Consider the following 18,545-nt stretch of genomic DNA (forward strand, 5'->3'; position numbering starts at 1 on the left):
AGTAATAGAGAAGAGGCAAAGCACTTCAAGTCCCGCCCAAAACATGAAAAGCTGTCCATTCTTAAAACACAGTGACCTTTAAATGATCAATCCTTTATAGTGCCACAATATTTATTTAAAATGAAATGTGTGCAATTAGGCCTCTTCTGAACCATTCAACTGTACATTTAAGAATGCATACACAATTAGTGAAACACTGTAGAAGAGAAATTGCAACATTTTGTAGTGTCATGAAGCATTTTAGTAAGCAACATTTAAACGGTTTGACATGATATTGTGAGTTTTAAAACAAGTGATCATTACAAAACCAAAAATGATTAATTTCAACAGCTTCACATTTTGAGAGAAAAGGTTTAAAAGTCCTTCTTTGTCCAATGAAACGACACTGCTCACAAAAAAAGAACAAAATCCCAAATTTAGGTAATGCCAAACGACCGCTTTGCTCAGACTTCTTAGAGAAAGTTCCTTGGACCCTACATGTGATTATATCTAGGCAGCATGTTATTGCTTGTGCCACTTAAGAGAGAAAAAGCTGAATAAACACTGGCAGAGCTATCCTTGAAGCACATATAAAACAATTTGTTGAACAAATTCTGACCTTAAACAACAAAAAGGAAAGAAAAAGTTGAACCCCAAATTATATGTAAAAATCACATTTTTATGTGGCAGTAGAACTCCAAAAATCATAATTATGCCAGCAATTCAATCAGCTATTGTGTTTTACAGCTATGGTGGATCAGTTCAAGACCCTCTCCCAAAAACTGCTGTCACCACATTGTTTGATCACAGTATGTGGCTCAATTTGAGTTAATGTTTTTTTTTTTTATGTTCAGCACATCACATGCACACATTGTTTAAATGTCAGAGTTGTTTTCATGGAAGCAACATGATTTTGGTAAAATGTTCTCAAGCAAGCAACAGCTGAAAAGCCCCCATATCTTCAAAAAGCCAAATAACAGGCAAAAAAAGATCACCCAGGAAAAAAAAATGCATTGACATGCAAGTGTCCACAAACTAGTTTTCTGTTCTGATTAAAAATCAGTCCTTGGATTTTACAGTTTGAGGCTCTAATATCGAGCAAAATGCCCAATAAAATGTCAAAATACCTCTGCACTTTCCAGAAAATTAGTTTTGCTTAATGTTATAAATGCATCCTATGTTTTGAGGTCTAGATGCTGCAATAGTGGACGCTGCAATAGTGATATTTTGGCAAAATATTATGAAAATCCCAGTCTTTTCCCCCACTTTAGGAACACACACACAAAACATATTTTCTCTATAGCATTTTGCTCTTAAAATGACTAATAATAAATTAAAGAGGACATTGAATAGATCTGCTTAAAAGACTGTTTATTTCTATGTATATATATTTATATATCTCTATATGTGGTGTGGAATAATGTCCAGTTCTGAAAGTCTGTGAGGACATTTTATTTTTGTCAGTCCCTTGCTCTAAGAAAAGAGAGGGGGCAAGGGGCTGTGTGTTTACAGGCTGTGTAATGAGGATTTTAGGGTCCATTTTTACGCCTTGCCCTCCTCTACTTTAACAGCCTGGGGTTTGATAGCTCCAGTGCGTGCTGGTTTGGCTTGCCCTGTAGGAAGAGGCTCCTGTAGTTTGCTGGTTAATCCCACAGGTGTTGCCTTGCCTTCACCAACTGCCTTGCGCACATCTCGGATGGTTTTGGTCTATATAACAAAAACAAAACAACAAAAAAATTAGATGGAGTCATAAACACTGAAATGAGCAATTATTCTTGCAATCTCAATGGTTTGTTTTATTAACAGACTGAGCCCTGTTTCAAGAAGCTGGTAAAAGACACACATTAACCCTTAAAATAAATTTGGAAAGTTTTCAGTTTTCAAACAGAATGTTAACCTACCTTGTATCTCACTTATCTGAACTTATACCTATTCATAAAAATATGTAAGCACTCAAATATATATATAATATAATATAACATAATATAATATAATATAATATAGAGATATGCATATTGCCCTGCTTGACTTTTGTCATGGTAACTCTTGACTATTGATAATGCTTTTTGCCCTCTACTAAACTCAAGTTTAGAATCTATTATGAATTGGCTCAGTGCACAATAATAGCTGGCTAGTTCTACAGTCATCCCTCACTATATCACGGTTCACCTTTCGCGGCCTCGTGGAATTTTTTCATGCTTTTTTTTTTTTTTTTTTTTTTTTTACAGTGTATGAACGCGTATTGCGTTCCTCCTACTGCGTCCTGATTGGCTAAGGGACTCCTGTCTCCTGTACAGTACAGAATGTGTTCAGCTGCCAAATTTCCATAAATGTTCGATGTAGATGTCACTGACAACATATTAAATGGGGGACAGATCTGTGTATATAAAGATGTGCTTTTTGTGTTGGGGCTAATGCTCATTTCAAACCCCAATAAATATTTAGTCACAGTCTAAAATAATCTATACCTGAAAAAAAAAACAGGTAATTGTTTCTACAAATATACTGCTCAAAAAAATAAAGGAACACTTTGACACATCAGATTTCAATGAGAGAAAAAAAAAATATATGTTGGATTTCTATAAAAAAATATTGACAGTTCAAAACCAGTCCTGTTTTAGGACAACCCCTAAAACAGGACTGGTTTTGCATGTTGAGGTCAAGTTTCTCCCTCTTTGTCTTTTTGGGTAGTTTTCCACTAATGCTGGCTTTGGCTAGAGTGATTATCACTACTGGGAGAATGAGGACATTCCTTAACCCTACAGCAGTTGCACAGATTGCCCAACTTCTCCAGGATGGCACCTGTGATAGACGTGAGTCTGGAGAAGACAAGAAGACTGCTCTGCTGCCTGTCACATGGTTCAGCATGAGCAGGGTGGTGGTGGGTCAGTGATGGTCCGAGGAGGCATAGCAATGAAGGGACGTACAGAACTCTACCGCCTTGAAAACGGCAGTCTGACTGTCATTAGGTATCGGGTGAAATCCTTAAACCCACTGTCGGACCCTACGCTGGTGCAGGAGGTCCTGGGGTCCTCCTGATGCATGACAATGCCCGGCCTCATGTGGCAAGAGTACACAGGCAGCACCTGGAGGATGAAGGGACTGATCCAGTTGAACGGCCGTCATGAACCTAACTTCAACCCAATAGAACATCTCTGGGACATTATGTCTAGGTCCATCTGATGCCGTCAGGTTGCTCTCCTCAGTGATGCCCTTACACAGATCTGCCACGTCGTTGTCAAACATGTACACAAACACATGGGGGTCACACAAGATATTGAGGAATATTTTGAGTTGCAGAAATTAAATTTTGGCAAAGTGGACTAGCCTGCCACGTCATTATTTCACTTTGATTTTCAGAGTGTCTATAAAATTAATCCCCTGTAGGCTGAAAATTTTATTTCCATTAACATTTTCAGGACTGGCATCCTGACATTGCCCTATCCATATTTGTATAGCTATAGAGCTTGTTTCATATTGAGATCTGATGTGTTTTCCAAGTGTTCCTTTAATTTTTGAGCAGTGTACAATTTTACTATTATGTTATGTGAATAACTCTCTTAATAAGAGTTAGTACCATATTTTCCGGACTATTGAGTGCACCTGAATATAAGCTGCATCAAGTAAATTTTAACAAATTTTTAAAATTGTACATTATATGCCACACCTGAATATAAGCTGCAAGTGTCCATGTCTTCAAAAACGTTTTCAAGTTTGGGCTGTCTGATTTTCTCGCCTCTGAAAGCTTTTGTTGTTTTTTTTCTGCAGTCGCCAGAATCTCACCATTGACTCATTGATGCTGAGCTCACATGTAGCAGCTCTGTTCCCTTTTTCCACAGCCAGATCAATTGCCGTTAACTAATAGCTGCATCATGAGTGTGCTGACAATATCGTTAGCTAGTGTAGCAACTTCATGTTAACCCTAGATCCATGTGTTAACCACATAGACAGTGGCGTTTTCTGCACTCAGGTTGCACGTATCAACTGTGCTGCTAAATCATAGACCTTATATATGAATGGACAATGTGCCAAACAAAGAATCCGTTCATATATTAGCTGCATCGTTTTATTAACTGCAGGGTTCAAAGTGTGAGAAAAAAGTAGCGGCTTATAGTCTGGAAATTACGGTATTAGCACTGAGACAAAAAGACTTATAGAAGTCTCCTTCGGGATGTTTTTTTTTTTTTTTTTTCATTTGTTAAGTGTTGTGTCAGTGACATCCACCCGCAGCTCCCTGTCCACTGCCTGAATTGTCAGTATTGACACAGAAAAACCTCATAAATTACATTACAGTGTAAATGGCTGCACTGACCCTCCCTCTGACCAGAAATAGCCAGCTGCTGTGTGTGGAACCTAGTTTAAAAGTTAACTCCTCAACTGACAATTAAATTCTGGGTTGCTTAAAATGCTTTGTGAAATATATGTAGACTGTATAATCAATGGCTTTGAATACCAAAAACATAACACAGACATGCTTAGAATTCTCTCATATCGAAAATGAAATACAGAACTGATTTATATGGGAGTGGTAAAAAATTATTGAATTACCTATATTTACAGTGGGTGGCTCACCTTCATGCCATCCTCTGGCCCTTTGATGGAGGGCTCAGGGGCTGAGGGGGGTGCAGAGTGAGGCGGGTCACGACCAGGATTGGAATAAGGGGGGGAGCGAATGATGACAGATTTGTTGACCTGCATGACTGGTCTCTGTATGGGGTTAGGGAAAGGGCCAGTGGTGGGTGGGCGCATGTGCATCATCATGCTGCCCTGAGCAGTAGGAACCTGGAGAAAATTTTAAAACAATACGTTAACATTGAAATGTCCAATATTATATATTTATTAAGCAATGACTAAAAGTCATTGCCTTATCAACTTGGACAGTCCAGGTTTCTACGTGTGAAATCATTGTTGTTTTCTGAAGCTCACAGGGAGTACACCTACTTCATAGGCTTCCTGAAGCAGGCATGAATCAAATTAAATACATTTCCAAGTATGTCAATGAGGGAACTAGGTTATAAAATGGTTAAAAAGCTCAAAAAAGTAAATTATGCACAATGTCTGTCCTAAAAGGTACAGTGTGTAAAGTTTTGGTTGGGGGTCTGTCACCTGCTTGTTTCTATGGAGAAGTCATTGCTCTGCCTGGAATGTCCCACAGTATGGCATTAAACAGCTCTAGCTTACATTTATTCAATTACAGGTGGTTTAATAGCTCAAAAAAAACAACTAAAAACTAAACAAAAAAACAACAACTTAGACTTTGGTCTCCATGAAAATAGAAAATTCTAATCCCATACTGTAAAACATTTCAGACAAAGCAATAACACCATGAAGAAAAGCATTTGATGGACCATCCACCAGAAAAGTTATAAAATTTTCTAACTACACGTCGAAAAGACACAGACAGCAGGGGAAGAGATGCAGACAATAAAGGCTGTGACTGGTCCTCTCTACCACCACACTACATACATTTCTTGTACTTAGCTTTCCTTTCTTTCAATATACATTGAGTAATGTCTTTAATACAGATTTGAGCATATTTGTTTATGTTTTACAGAAACAAAACTTAAAAGCGCGTGGCTAATTTGCATAAACCAAGCGCTCAAAAAACAGCTCGCTCCTATTGGACTTAAAAAGGACTAATGGTGAGTCTGTTTTGTGCTTTTATCACGTTGGAGATGGTTCATATTACAACTTTTCACAGATTATACGTCTGCAGGTCATACACATAGACCGTATATATGAAAGGACATATTCTAGCCCCCTAGCATTTTAGCGGTGAATTACTTCGCGGCGCATAGATCTTGATGCAGATCCATAAATCAAAAACGATGGCGACAAGGTGATGACGGCAGTGTGCGTTGAGTTGACGCAGAACTATTCTTCGCCGTTTAAACATGCATGGATGACATCTAAAACCTCTTCAGGTATGTTTTAATAAAGGAAAAACTTTATAACATGGTGGAATGATATAAAAAGTCGATTTTGGTCTACTAACACTTTAAGTTCAATGCTGCACTGTGGAATAGTCCTGGCAAAGAAATACCATCTCAGTGGAAACAAACAAACAGAATGGTGTATCTATAATATTATGTAGACATTTTGGAAATCATTGTAAATCTTAATTGGTATGAAGTTTCTGTACACAACCAACACGGAGTGCTAGGACTACATCATAAGCAATGAGTAGTTTATATGAAGCGCAAAACAATGGCTACTATAGTCAACAATGTTTAACTGCATAATGTAAAGTATGTTGGAGCTTCATGACTGCGATTCAAATGACATCACTATAGGCCAATAATCTTTAACAGTATTCCATTTACTGCCCTGTTTTAGTATTATCTTGTATTTTTTTTGCTAATTACTTTTTATATACCTAAACTAAAAACACTAATGCATTGCCAATGCATGGTAAAAAAAAAAAAAAGGGGGGGAGGGGGGGGGGTTAAATTATACCTGTTGAGGAAAGTGTGTGGCCAGAGGTCCTCCAGGACCAGAGGGCTTCCCACTGGGACTTGCAGACCCAGGCCTAAAACAAAATTAGATTTAGAACATATCCTAAACTGCAAATGTCCTATAATGTAATAATAATAATTATTATTCTTATTATAATTAGCACACCTATATGTTCCTCCAGAGATACCCGGGGAATGACTGGGTTTTTCAGAGAACTGAAAATTCTTCATGTCCATCTGTGACCCCTAGGATTAAATAAACCAAAAATGCAAATATCTGCCTGTAAAATTTGACAACACTAACTTGCTGTGGGGGACATGTAGGTACCTCTCTACTACCGGGTATGACAGGGGGCTGTGAACCTGGGGGCATCATCCGACGTGGAGCACCCACAGACAAGTTCTGCCCCTGTTGCAACTGTATGGACTGGGGAAGAATCAGATGCTGCTGCGCAGATCCGTAGCGTAGCTGGGAGCCAGGTAGAGGCATGGTTACCTGCAAGATAAAGGTACTTTAAAAAGATGGATTCGAAAACATTTAGATCAATCAGACGTTGTTTCAAAAACACTGTCTAGATGAATACATTAAAAAAACATTTCTTCAACAGACCACTCATAGATGAATTTCATTAATTAAATAGGTATCCTGCTAAGAATCATCTATGAAGAAAACTACTACTAAAAAGCATATGAATAAGTCATTATTGCTACTTTATCAGGAAGTTTCTATGCAACTTTATTAACTGACCTGGATGAGTTGAGAGTCCATTAACTGGGAAGACCCCATTCCAGGACCCTGATTCATCTGGTTATCATACACCATAGGCTGGTTGCCATTCATTGGCTGATAGTGAGAGTTTGACTGAGGCTTCACCATTTCAGAAGGCTGCATACCAGGAAAACTTGAGTAGGGCCCTTTGAGAGGGGCTCCACCAGACAGAACCATAGGGTTGGGCTGGGACAGATTTGGGTGCATATAAACCTGGGATCTAAAAAAAACAAAAGCATATATGTATGACATATGGGCAACAGCAAGTGATACATGGTACCATTTACATTTCCAAAGTTGTACAACACAGGGTAAGTAGTACCTGAATGGGGGAATTGAACTGAACATCTCTTGAGACTGAGAGACAGGAAGACCCCCTCGAAGCCCCAGCTGAGCCTGAGCCTGAAGAGATGTGTGCAAAGAGATAGGAATCTGCTGGGCTGCAGCCGCCTGAAATGAACAACAAATGTAACACACTGACAAATTAGAACCATAGCTAGTTTCTAGTCTATATACCTGTTGATAAGATTGTTGTTGTGTCAAGGTTGGTGGCACAAGGCGAGGTTGGCTAGGAAATACATGACCATCCAAGTACAAAGGGGGAATATGGTTTCCTACAGAGACAAATCATTACATTATTTGTGTGAAATTAAAGATTACGTAATAATTACTTCTTTTTTTTTACCTTGCATTGACATGGAGGGTGCAACTGATGCTACAGGCATTGGAGGCATGGACACTCCACCAAAAGAGCTATAGCTGACACCACTAGATGAACCTACACTGCATGGAGGCTGAGGGCCAGAACTACTACCTCCAGGAGATCCCTGCTCAGGCAGTGACTGGGAGTTCTCCCATGCTTTACGAGCAGACTCCATCTGAATGGTAAAAGAAAACATTATTTTTTATCAAAAATTGAGAAAGGTAAATAAATAAAAAATGTAATGTTAGGTAAAACACATACTTTCAACGTCAAGTCAGCAGAAGGAAATGATAAGGGATTGAGGTTTATACCAGGCTGCAAATGGTTCGAACGGAGCATTGGGATAGTCTGATTAAGCGCAGTCTAGAAACACACATATTGGTGTATGTTACCCTTTTGTGTATAAATTTGATTTTAACAGTTTGAACCACTTACATTGTTGGTAAGTGCATCCTGAAGCTTGTTTACAGGATTTGACACAGGCACTGCAGTAGAACCTGGCTGTAGACTAAAATCAGAGTCTTTGGCACTGACACCAAACTCAATTGGAGGCACAGGCAGTACACTGTCCACATGAAGATCCACACCATTGACTGGTGTAATGGGACCACCTTCAAGCCTATCAACACCTTCTGAACCTTTGCGGTTTTTCAATGAGCGTTCATTCCCAATAGGGCCTGGCTTGTGTTGTTCTTTGCTTTGATCTGGGCTTGCATCAGAGTCCTGATTCAAGAAAGAAAACAAATTTAAGAATAAATATCATCTTTGGACAATAATTTAAAGGAGTGTACCTCAGAGTTGGGCTCACTCCCCGTGTATGAGACCTGTTTAGTCCAAGAATCTCCACCTGAAGTAGGAACGGAAAGAGCTACAAAAATGGAAAAATGAAAACATGCTCTAAGTTTCTATGCACTGTAAATACTGATATCAAACTACCTGAGCTATTGGTTTCCCAGATTTCTGTTCCAAGATTATTTGAAGAGAGTGCTTCCTCTGGGTGGTCAATTGTCACGCTTCCTTGCTTTTTTGCAAAGCGTGGAGGAATCTTAGATGCCATAACCCTGTTCTTCCCTGGTATCTAAAAAAAAAAAAAAAAAAAAAGGTAAAAATTATAAATTTACAAATTATACAATCAGATTGCCACATTGAATAAATGCTCAGCTTACTGTAGCTCCCTGTTCCTTTCTCCTCCTTTCTTCATCTTGTGGACGTCTCTGCTTCTTAGACAAGGCTTCCTGGTAACCATCTGAGCTTGGCACTGGTCCTCCTGTGTCACTTTCAACTATTGGAACACAAATGGTTAAATATACATTCTGTTATAGAATAAAAAATACATTTGAAATAGAACTCACGTTGATAGCTACCAAGCTCATACTGTGACAAGGGTTCAAGGTCGGTCTTCACAGGTCCTTGCTTTAGGTCCTTGTTTAATTTCTTCCCAGTGGACTCACACGTATCCCTTTCCTCAGACTGATCTATGCCATAAACTGATCCGGCCTCTTCTGGGGTCCTGGGTTTAAAAACAGTTAGGCTAATACATATAAACCCATGAAACATGCAATACAACAGAACAATATTGCAGAAATATGGTAAATCAAGTTATATGCTAAACAAAAGGTTAAATCTTACCTCCTACATACACTTCCATTAGGCCAATTGTCACTTCTGTTTGATGAAGTTGGTGGAGGATTTTCAGGTGTACGTGAAATTTTGTTTGTTTCCAGGACAGGTGGCTCTCCTTTTCTGTTCTGTCGATCTACAAGAGGTCTCTGACTGGAAAAGCTTCTCTTTGAAAGTTCTCTTTTCTCACTGGCACCTGGTTCACCATGACCTGGGTCAGAAGGGATATCAGAGAGGCCCTGTTGAGCTGAGCTGCTACTTCCACTCCTCTTGTCCCGCCAGTCCCCAAAGTCACTGGTGTCTGAACCAGTTTCCCATTCCTCTGCTTGACCATGTTGTGCAGAACGCACAGTATAGTGTCCACTGGGCCAGCTGTCATCTCCTTTGGAGCGTGAAGGCCAGTTTGCAAAGTCACCATTTAAGTATTCATCACTTGTCCACTGGTTTGAGCTGGGGTCACGTTCTTGCCTTAACCTTCGGAAACGTGGGGGTTTGTCTTGACGAGGTGGTCTGCGTCTTCTTAAAACTTGTCTGTCAGGGTTGTCATTGTCAAAGTAGTACTCCCCTTCACGCTCTTCTGTGCCATTTTCATTTAAGGATACTGTAAATTTAGGGGTGTATTTCACATTCTCAACAGCAGATCTACGCGAGTAAACGTTTTCATGTCCTGGATCATAACCGTTTTCTTGCCCTGACCCACTGTTAGTAAACTGAGTTCCACGGCCCCTCCATGACGACATGTCTCTAGAACCACCATAGTTTCGATTGTAGCCTCCACTTATGTTCAGCCTTGGAGGAAGGGCACGACCCCCAACACCTCTTGCTTTGGGTTTTTCTCTGGAATCAGTTGATGCTTGGTCATCAGTATACACCTTGTTTGATCTCCAAGAATCCCTGTCAGCTTTCCGGACTTCAGGTTCTGTGTATATTTCACTATTTTCGGACCCCTTCTGACGGCGTCTCTTGGGCATTTCTTCATATTCTGAAGCTTCGCTCAAGGTTTCACTAACATTGCGTCTCCTTGGCTTACCCCTTTGGAATTCTTCCATCTTTACATGATCCCTAGGGACTGCACGGCCTCTGCTTGCCCGGTGAGTGACACTTCCACTGTTGTTATTGTTGTTGTAAGTTGCTCTGAGACCATCTGCAGTTCTTCCACCTCTCCCTCCTCTTGAGTTAAATTCCCTAAAACCACGACTGCCACCTCTACCTGTGACCCTCACACCACCAAAGGCCTGCTCTTCGTCAATAAAAATCCAATTATTACGGCGATGTAACTGTGGCTCACGATTTTCATGGCCATCTCTAGGTGAATGAATCTTGCCATTCTCCCAGCTGTTGTCTTTTGGAAAGTCCTCATTGTTGGTGCACAAAGATTTGTCAGTTTTAGTTTGAGCAGGGGACTGTCGCTGCTTCTCTTCAGATTGTTTTTCAATGGGTGAAGCAGAGCGCCTGTTGTTTGCTGGTTGGTTATCTTTCTTCAAGTCATACACATTGGTGAGAACTTCTTTTTCAAGGCGATATGGTACAGGTTTCTCATCAGGCTCTGCTTTAGGCTTTTCGTTTTCCTTATCTTCTACTTTTAGAGCTTTGAGAACTGGCTTTTTGATTGGTCCAGTTCTGCGAGTAAGCATTCTTCCACTAGTCTCAGAAGGCTGTCCAACACTGCTGCAGCTAGAACTGGGTTCAGACCACTGACCATTGTCTTTCTTCAGTGAATCTCTCTTCCAAATATCCTTGTCTGATGCATCATCATGTGACTCAGCTGCCTCCCTCATGTATTTGTCTCTGTGGTCCACTCTTTGATAATCAGCGTCTCCATGGTGGGGAGGGTGAGCTGGAGACAGTAATTCATCATGGTGTCTGTTTTCCCTGTCTGGTCCTCTATTGTGGTATGAATGACAAGAGAGATTATCTTGAAGACGATCTAGGCGTTCTTTAGCTCTCTCTTCATAAGAGTCATGTTGGGGGCATGTCATATCACCTCTTCAAAAAGAAAAAAAAGAAGACAGTTAATTACATGAAAGTACAGGGTATTGGTATCAGCATAAATTATTTGCCTGTCATCGTGGCGCAAACTCTCAGAGCCTTCATGTTGTCTTTGATAGGGTGGAGTGAAGCTGCGCAAGGGATAGCTTTCTTGGTTCCACATGGTGCAGGATTCGGTGGAAGGTGCTCTCCTCTCTGGATGCAAACTTGAATGGCAACCTTCATCAGACACAGGGCTGTGATCCTGGGCCATCATGGGTTTTATCATCCCTGCTAAAAAAAAAAAAAAAAGTTACTAAAAGTAAGCTACATTCACAGTATGTGCAGTAAGCACTACCAACCTGAAGATGAATAATATTCCACAGGAGATCTTCCTTGTGTCATTCGGGGATCCATATAAGGTGGCATCATCATCCAGCGAGGGTCAAATCCAAGAACATGTGGGGGATAATAACCCCGCTGAGCATGACTTGAGCCAGTGGTGGATGGATGGCCTGATTGTTGCCAGTGCTGCATTTTGTATGATTGTTCCTATTAAAACATAAAACATGTTACATTTGTGTTTGGCTTGGCAAGGAGGTGGACCAAAGTTGTTAATGTACATGCACAAGCTTTGTCATGTGGGCTGATAATTCTCATAAGAGAAAGCTTCAAACAACACAGCTGTTCCACATTTATGTTCAGCAAGAACTGTGGACAGTGACTGAAGTATTGTCATCTCTCTCCCTCACACTTTTTAATCCAAATCCTTACGAAGAAGCGCATGTCACAGCAATATTCATGTGCCTCACAACCTTAGATATACGTCATGACACTAGGTTTATTTTCTTCACTATGGAGTTAGCATTTAATGTTAACATTGTTCACAAACAGTGCTGCATGATGAGGTCACTGGGCAGCGGGTCAGTTTGCCTGTGCCAGTAAGTACAGGCCACGGAACCCTAAACAATTATGTGCACCCTAAACATTTACTTTCTGGTCTCTGATCTATCCTTTAAGTTAATGTTATAATTATTAAAATACCACAAAGTTGACCTTATAATGACCTAATACACAGAAAGATAAGGCTTCTTAAAAGGTGGAGCCAGGGATGGTGGAAAACCCATGGGGAAACTTTGTTGGAACATGATGGATAAGTTTTGAGCATAACAACAAACCCACAACACACACAAGTGTGGTGTAAATCCATCTGACTGATAACAAAGGAAAAAGTATGGCAGGTGTGCCAGCTTTTATCTCTGTCCCCAGTCTCACACATCTTTTCTGGGTTTAGGGCAAGCCATGGCTGTGGCCAGTGGCACTATACTATGCACTCCTCTGCACTACTCTCTCTCCTGCATGTAAAACTTACATCACATGAGAAATTGACCCCTCAACTTTTCTAATGTCTAATGCAGACTCCAGCATAAAAAATGTGCCAAACGCATCTAGCTAGATGCTTTTGGACTCAAGTGTATATTTTGCCGCAAGTTAGTTTTTCTTAAACATGGTGTATCAAAATTCATGATGCGACACATAACTTCTTGAAACACAGTGTTGAGTGAACCGAGATGCGCATCCCCCATAGAATCTGCATGTAATATGGAGAACACAGGATGCACCAGAAAATGTTTAAGACACATGCTGTCGAGGTTATACAGTGAAATGTTTTTGTTCATTCCTACAGTCTTCCTAGACACATGGGCAAGAATTAATGTATTTTCTGAATAAATTCACCTGTTGCTGGTGATGTGGCTGCTTTTGAAAGCGGGGAGGAATTGGTTTAGCTGTATGGCGAACAGTATTGTCTCCTGGGGGGGAAGAGGGCTCTAGACCTTCCTCGTCACTTCCACGATAACCAGAGAAGCCCGATTCCTCTTGATAGCTATGCGCAGAAGTGTTATCAGTGGCACTCTCATTTCCATCTGTTAGGTGAATGAGAAGAAAACATGCAATGTTAGCATCAATTTGTCACATAAAAGACCATTATTTTAAAGACTTTTTTTTTTTTTTTACCCTTTGTGCTGTATTGCCAGGTGTCATGCTGGCATTTATTTTGATCTCGGTTGGGAGAAAGAGTAACATCCCTTCCCTCTAGATCTTTGTTGCTGTCATCTGTTTTAGAAGTCTGTCTCTCGATTTTGCCAAACTTTTCATCCAGTTTTTTAAGTTTTTCAGCACATGCAGCCAATCGTTCCTCCCGTGCACGTCGCTCCTCCTCCTCTCGACGTCTGCGTGCTCTTTCAACAGCTTCAGACAACTCAGCGGGCACAAACTTCCCCCTGCTTGGAGGCTGAACATGAGATTGCCGTTGGTGGTCCTCTTGTTCCCCTGCAGGGTCACCATGGTGTTTCTGCTGTGGTTAGTAATGTAAAGAATAAAAAAAAAAAGTATATATTGTTATGGCCGTATATGTTACAGTTAACAATAGGCAGTCACACATCGCTATAGTAACAACAGGGTCATCTGGCCCAATTCACAAAGGCTCAGAGACGTTGTGCCTTTCATATTCCCTTCAGTGTAGGTCTCTCAGGAATTTTAATCCTTAATGTGTTCACTCTGTGACTAACAACGTTAAGAGTTAAACTTAGACACGTTGTCTCAAGAGAGAGTAGAAAAACAAGATGCCATATGGACTGACCTGACTGTCTGCGGAGATGCATCTGCCACTGGTTTTCCTAGGAGGTTCATGATGATGTTGGTAGCGATAGTTATCTTCTGGGCTCTCCTGGGGGTGAGAATCTTCTAAACTTAGGGAGGAGTGGCAGTCACGCTGGTTTTCGTTTTCCCAATCAGTCCTGTGATATTGTAAACACATACAATTAGAACTATAGTCATGGTATTTCTTAAAACTGTTCCAAAAAAAATGTTTACCATGGTTTGTTTTTCTCACAAGGAGCATGATCCTCTTCATCATCACTAAATTTAAGTTTTTCACTATAATCCACCTCTTCATGGAGTCCTAAGGCAGATACAAAAATAACATTTGTAATTTCTTTTAAAAGTGTCCATGTTTTACCTTGAAATCACAGTTATTGTGAGAAAATTACCTGCCCATCCATCCTCACAGTCATTGTCTAGATCATCCAGATCCTTCAGGTCTTCGGGATTAATGATAGCTGGCCGAAGTGGCTTGTCACCTGGCCTGCGGATGGGTTGAGAGGAGACCCTTGGTGGTGCACGAACAAAGCGGTTCTCTCTCCTCAAGTCTCCACTGCATTCAAAAATAAGTTTCAAATTAGTAGTGCTCTATTCAATTGTGATATAATTTTCAGTCTATGAGCCATGTATATGCACTTACTTTACCAACTCTGGTTTAGCATAGTTGTGTCTAAAAGTTGGTTTACTTTCAAAACGAACAGGGGCTGATATAGTATTATGTGCATGGTCTGGTCCTGGGGCCTCCCGTGTTTCTTTTGAGCACATCTAAGAGAACAAAAACTATAAATTGTACCTGGTATACCAAAGAGCAGCACATACTTAAATGTACTTACAAAAGCAGGTAACATATCATGGTAGACCGCAGTAGAAGTATGTTGGAGCTGGTATTGCAGGGCTGTAGGGACCGCTGTTCTGCGAACAGGCTGAGCTGGTCTCAGGGAAGGCTCTTTAGGATCAAAGCTTGGTGGTGGAGTTATTGTTGAAGTGGATGAAGTGGTAGCAGTGGCAGAGGAAGGGTGAGATGAGGCTGAGAGTGTCCCAGACTCACCGATGGCAGTAGGCTTCCCCTCAGGATCTGCTGGCAGAGCGAGGGTCAGAGATGAAGGTTGAAGGTTCCTGCCACCACCTTCCCTCCAGCTTGTTACATCTAGTGAGAAACAGATTGGATAGATTGGAGAAAAAGAGTATTTTCACGCAAATGCAGTTCAGAAGAGTGAGTGTTGAATTAAGGGAATGGTTCTAATATTACTGTATATTATAAAGGAAAACCTACTCTGGGGGCGGAGGCTTGGTCCTGGCCCATACGACGGATCGAAGCCGCTTCTTTCCTTGCCAGCCTTGTCCTGTTCTCCAGCTGCTTTCAGTGTGGGAAATTCCTCGTGAGAGAAGGGTTGAAGTCGGCTTGAGCCCCTTAAACCATCCGGCTCTACTCCCTTTCCATTTAGCTGGGCCCATTGCTTTGGTCCACCTGTGTTTGTGTTCTATGGGACACAGGAAAATAATCACCAACTACATTCGTTGACAAAGTACATTAAAGATGCTGGCTTACCACATGTAATAGAATAACCAGTCCAATAACGTATCATTGTAGACAGTTTTACAAATGCATAGATACAGATTACGTATCAGGTTCTTAATATGGGTTAAAGGCTAAACCAGCTTATTAACTTTTTAGAGTTTATGTGGAACATCTTACAGTTTTCACTTAGTTTAATGTCATTTAATAAGTGGTAGGGCTGTGAAATTAATCTAATAATTTGATTAACTAATTTGAAAAACTGTAAAATTGTGAAATCAATGATTTTGAAGAAACAAGTTACTCCTGAGTTTCATACATGCAAAGCAGGGTTATTGCTCAATAAAACAAGTGACAATTGCAATTGTCCAGTGTGCAAAAACAATTGAGATTTTATTTTTGAACATATCAAAATTAGTTGGATCAGTTCAATGATGTGTTCACCTGCTAACATGATCAGTATGATCACATCTGACAATGCAGCCACCACAGTGGTCACATATAGCCATTAGGTAAACAGTATTCCACACTGAGCAATACAAAACCATAAAACACACCTCTGGGTTGGCTATTGGTGATGGTTTCTGAAGATTGGAGACAGATTTCTGTAAAGCCTGCTGCGGCTGCAACTCCTGCAGCTGTTGTATTGATACAATAGAACTGTATAAATAAGAAGAAAAAAACTTGAAAGTCTAGCACGTGTCAGTCAATTTTTAATTTCTCAGATGACACTGAAACCAAATTTTGCCTCCATTTACCTCTTTTGATCGGGTTGTTCCTGCTTGTTTGCCCATCCTGTTCCGTCTTTAGGCACAATGACCACGTTTGGATCGTTTCCTTTGTTTTCAGATTTTAAACTCGGCAGAGCAGGTGGGGGCATACGCCGGGCTGTTGCCACTTTGCCAAGACTCTGTAAGCCATGTCGAGGAACTACTACATTTTAGGTGAGAAAAAAATACTTGAAACTAATATTTCATATTTTCTGAAATATGAACAGCAGCAAATTACCTGTATTTTTAGGGGTTTCTATTGATTTTCCCTTGTACTTGTCAAATAGGCTGAGCGAGGAATACTTGCTTTTCCCATCCTTGGACTTGGTAATTTGCCCCAAACGATCGGACATTGCGATGTAATGTCATCGAGTATGGAAATTTTTCTTTTCTCCTCTTCCCAATGCCTTCTGATACTTCAAGAAAAGAAATGTACAAATGAAAAAATAAGAAATTAATAACAAAAAAGCCATATTTTTGCAGTATTGCAGTTGATTATTTCAACCTCCCAACCTCAAGTGTACGTTTGGCCAGAAATATTTCTTACTTCCATTGCCATTTTATTAATTCAGGTTCTAGTTTCACTTGTAGAAATTCAACACTAAAGTTGGCAAATGCACAACTAAAGTAAAATTGTCCAAATCCACTTGATGTGTGCCTCCATAATAATTTACATAGTTTATAATGCTATTTTTGACAAGTGAAGAGTGGAAGAAACTTGAAATGCTGACACAGTTTATTTAAAACACATGGAGATATGGCAAACTGGGGGATAGCTTGAATCACAGCGTTAAGACTGGTGTATGTGATGTAATCGAGTTTTCATATGGCTAACCATTACAAAAGGTACAATTACGCTGCTTTTGGGTTTGACAGACACAACTGAATCTATAATACCTTTACAGCCCATACAGCACTGGAAAACACAAAACATATAACATGATGTACAGAGACAGGCCCTAGGTTACACTTACACTCACAACTAGACTAGCCCGATCTGAACAGCGTTTGCTTTGCTTTTGAAACAAATGTTTATTTGAAAGACAAATATCACCATCCAATACGCTATGTATGCCCACATTATATAGTGAGCCCTCACGATCACAGCGCAAGAAAGAAGCAGCCCTTGCTAGTGGAAAATGCTAGCCAGCCAGCAGCTAGGCTAATGGAAATGGTAATGTAAACATCAGAAGCTGGTGGCTACCATTTTCATGTTCGCCATTCTAAAGACAACTCATCATGCAATTTAAGCGTACACTTCACTATTATCGGAATATAATACTTGGTCAAAATGTCACAACATGCGCCAAAGCACGCATTAGAGGTTAATCGCAGGTTGTCCACAAACTAGCGAAAGGGCATTCCCATTAAACTAGCCGCCTACTAGTCTCCCCAACAACAACCATGACAGGCCTTGGGGCCAGTGTCTTTATTTGTACGCACCATAATAAAACACACAGTGTGTTTTGGACATTTTAGAGCCTCTCCCCTTGTGACTGTTATTAACCTCAACATTAGCAAGCTATGGAGACAGAAAAGGGAATGTAGGGCAAGGCGATTAAAAATGGCTGCTGCCCAGAACAAAGCAACAATAAAACTAGGCAGCGAAGAAAACACCAAAAAGTGTATATTTCACTTCATCAACTGCGTCAAATACTTACCCAGTGAGTGACTTAGTTTGTATTCCAAAGAATGGTGGTTATATATTCCCACAAAATGCTGTTTAGTCAAAGGATGGAAGGCGATTGTAAAACCCGATCTACATAGGTTGAATTGATCGCAGAGTTGTTGCTGGGGTCCTACCCGGCCTGAGACTGAGCGGGGTAGAGTGAAGCACAAGCGGCTGTGGAAGAGCGTCATGCGTCACCACAAACGGAGGGAGACGTCCCAACCAAACACCCGTGTGGTTAAACAGAGCAAATACAGCCACACGCACGATAACGTACACAACAATTGTCACTAGGTGGGGCAATTGCTACATAAATGTCAGAAGCTGTCACGATAGATTTCTTTTACCCTCTGTTGTCATTTTAAATGGTGGCTACCTGTCCTTTGGTTAGACCTACTGCTGGAATTAAGGCCAGATTCAGTACATATATTACTA

The 18,545-nt window shown here is 40.5% G+C and overlaps 1 protein-coding gene across 1 annotated transcript; it reads right to left on the reverse strand.

The window, feature by feature from the left end:
* Positions 1-1,550: 1,550 nt before the first annotated feature.
* On the reverse strand, positions 1,551-18,267 carry prrc2b (proline-rich coiled-coil 2B). The gene is made up of 30 exons (XM_020925261.2): positions 18,103-18,267; positions 16,680-16,857; positions 16,430-16,604; positions 16,229-16,331; positions 15,429-15,636; positions 14,989-15,302; positions 14,796-14,920; positions 14,545-14,708; positions 14,369-14,456; positions 14,136-14,292; positions 13,511-13,850; positions 13,232-13,419; positions 11,857-12,046; positions 11,587-11,788; positions 9,536-11,512; positions 9,259-9,416; positions 9,073-9,188; positions 8,843-8,984; positions 8,698-8,774; positions 8,342-8,629; positions 8,168-8,269; positions 7,889-8,081; positions 7,720-7,817; positions 7,526-7,653; positions 7,183-7,423; positions 6,763-6,930; positions 6,601-6,680; positions 6,436-6,508; positions 4,528-4,761; positions 1,551-1,686 (listed from the first exon to the last, which is right to left on the reverse strand). Exons 2-29 carry the CDS (start codon positions 16,792-16,794, stop codon positions 4,534-4,536), a joined length of 6,438 nt encoding a protein of 2,145 aa, XP_020780920.2. The 5' UTR covers positions 16,795-16,857; positions 18,103-18,267; the 3' UTR covers positions 1,551-1,686; positions 4,528-4,533.
* Between the last annotated feature and the right edge of the window lie 278 nt (positions 18,268-18,545).

Source organism: Boleophthalmus pectinirostris, unplaced genomic scaffold (genome assembly GCF_026225935.1).
Source record: "Boleophthalmus pectinirostris isolate CB_2022bp ecotype Guang Dong unplaced genomic scaffold, ASM2622593v1 HiC_scaffold_18, whole genome shotgun sequence".
NCBI lineage: Eukaryota > Metazoa > Chordata > Actinopteri > Gobiiformes > Gobiidae > Boleophthalmus > Boleophthalmus pectinirostris.

What these genes read in the sequence shown, in the direction of transcription:
- prrc2b (XM_020925261.2), bottom strand. Translation starts at nt 16,794, where the DNA reads ATGTCCGATCGTTTGGGGCAAATTACCAAGTCCAAGGATGGGAAAAGC. An exon ending in CTGGCAATACAGCACAAAGG is followed by an intron (nt 13,420 to 13,510) that starts GTAAAAAAAAAA and finishes TTCACCTAACAG; the next exon opens with ATGGAAATGAGAGTGCCACT. An exon ending in CTGGGAAACCAATAGCTCAG is followed by an intron (nt 8,775 to 8,842) that starts GTAGTTTGATAT and finishes CCATTTTTGTAG; the next exon opens with CTCTTTCCGTTCCTACTTCA.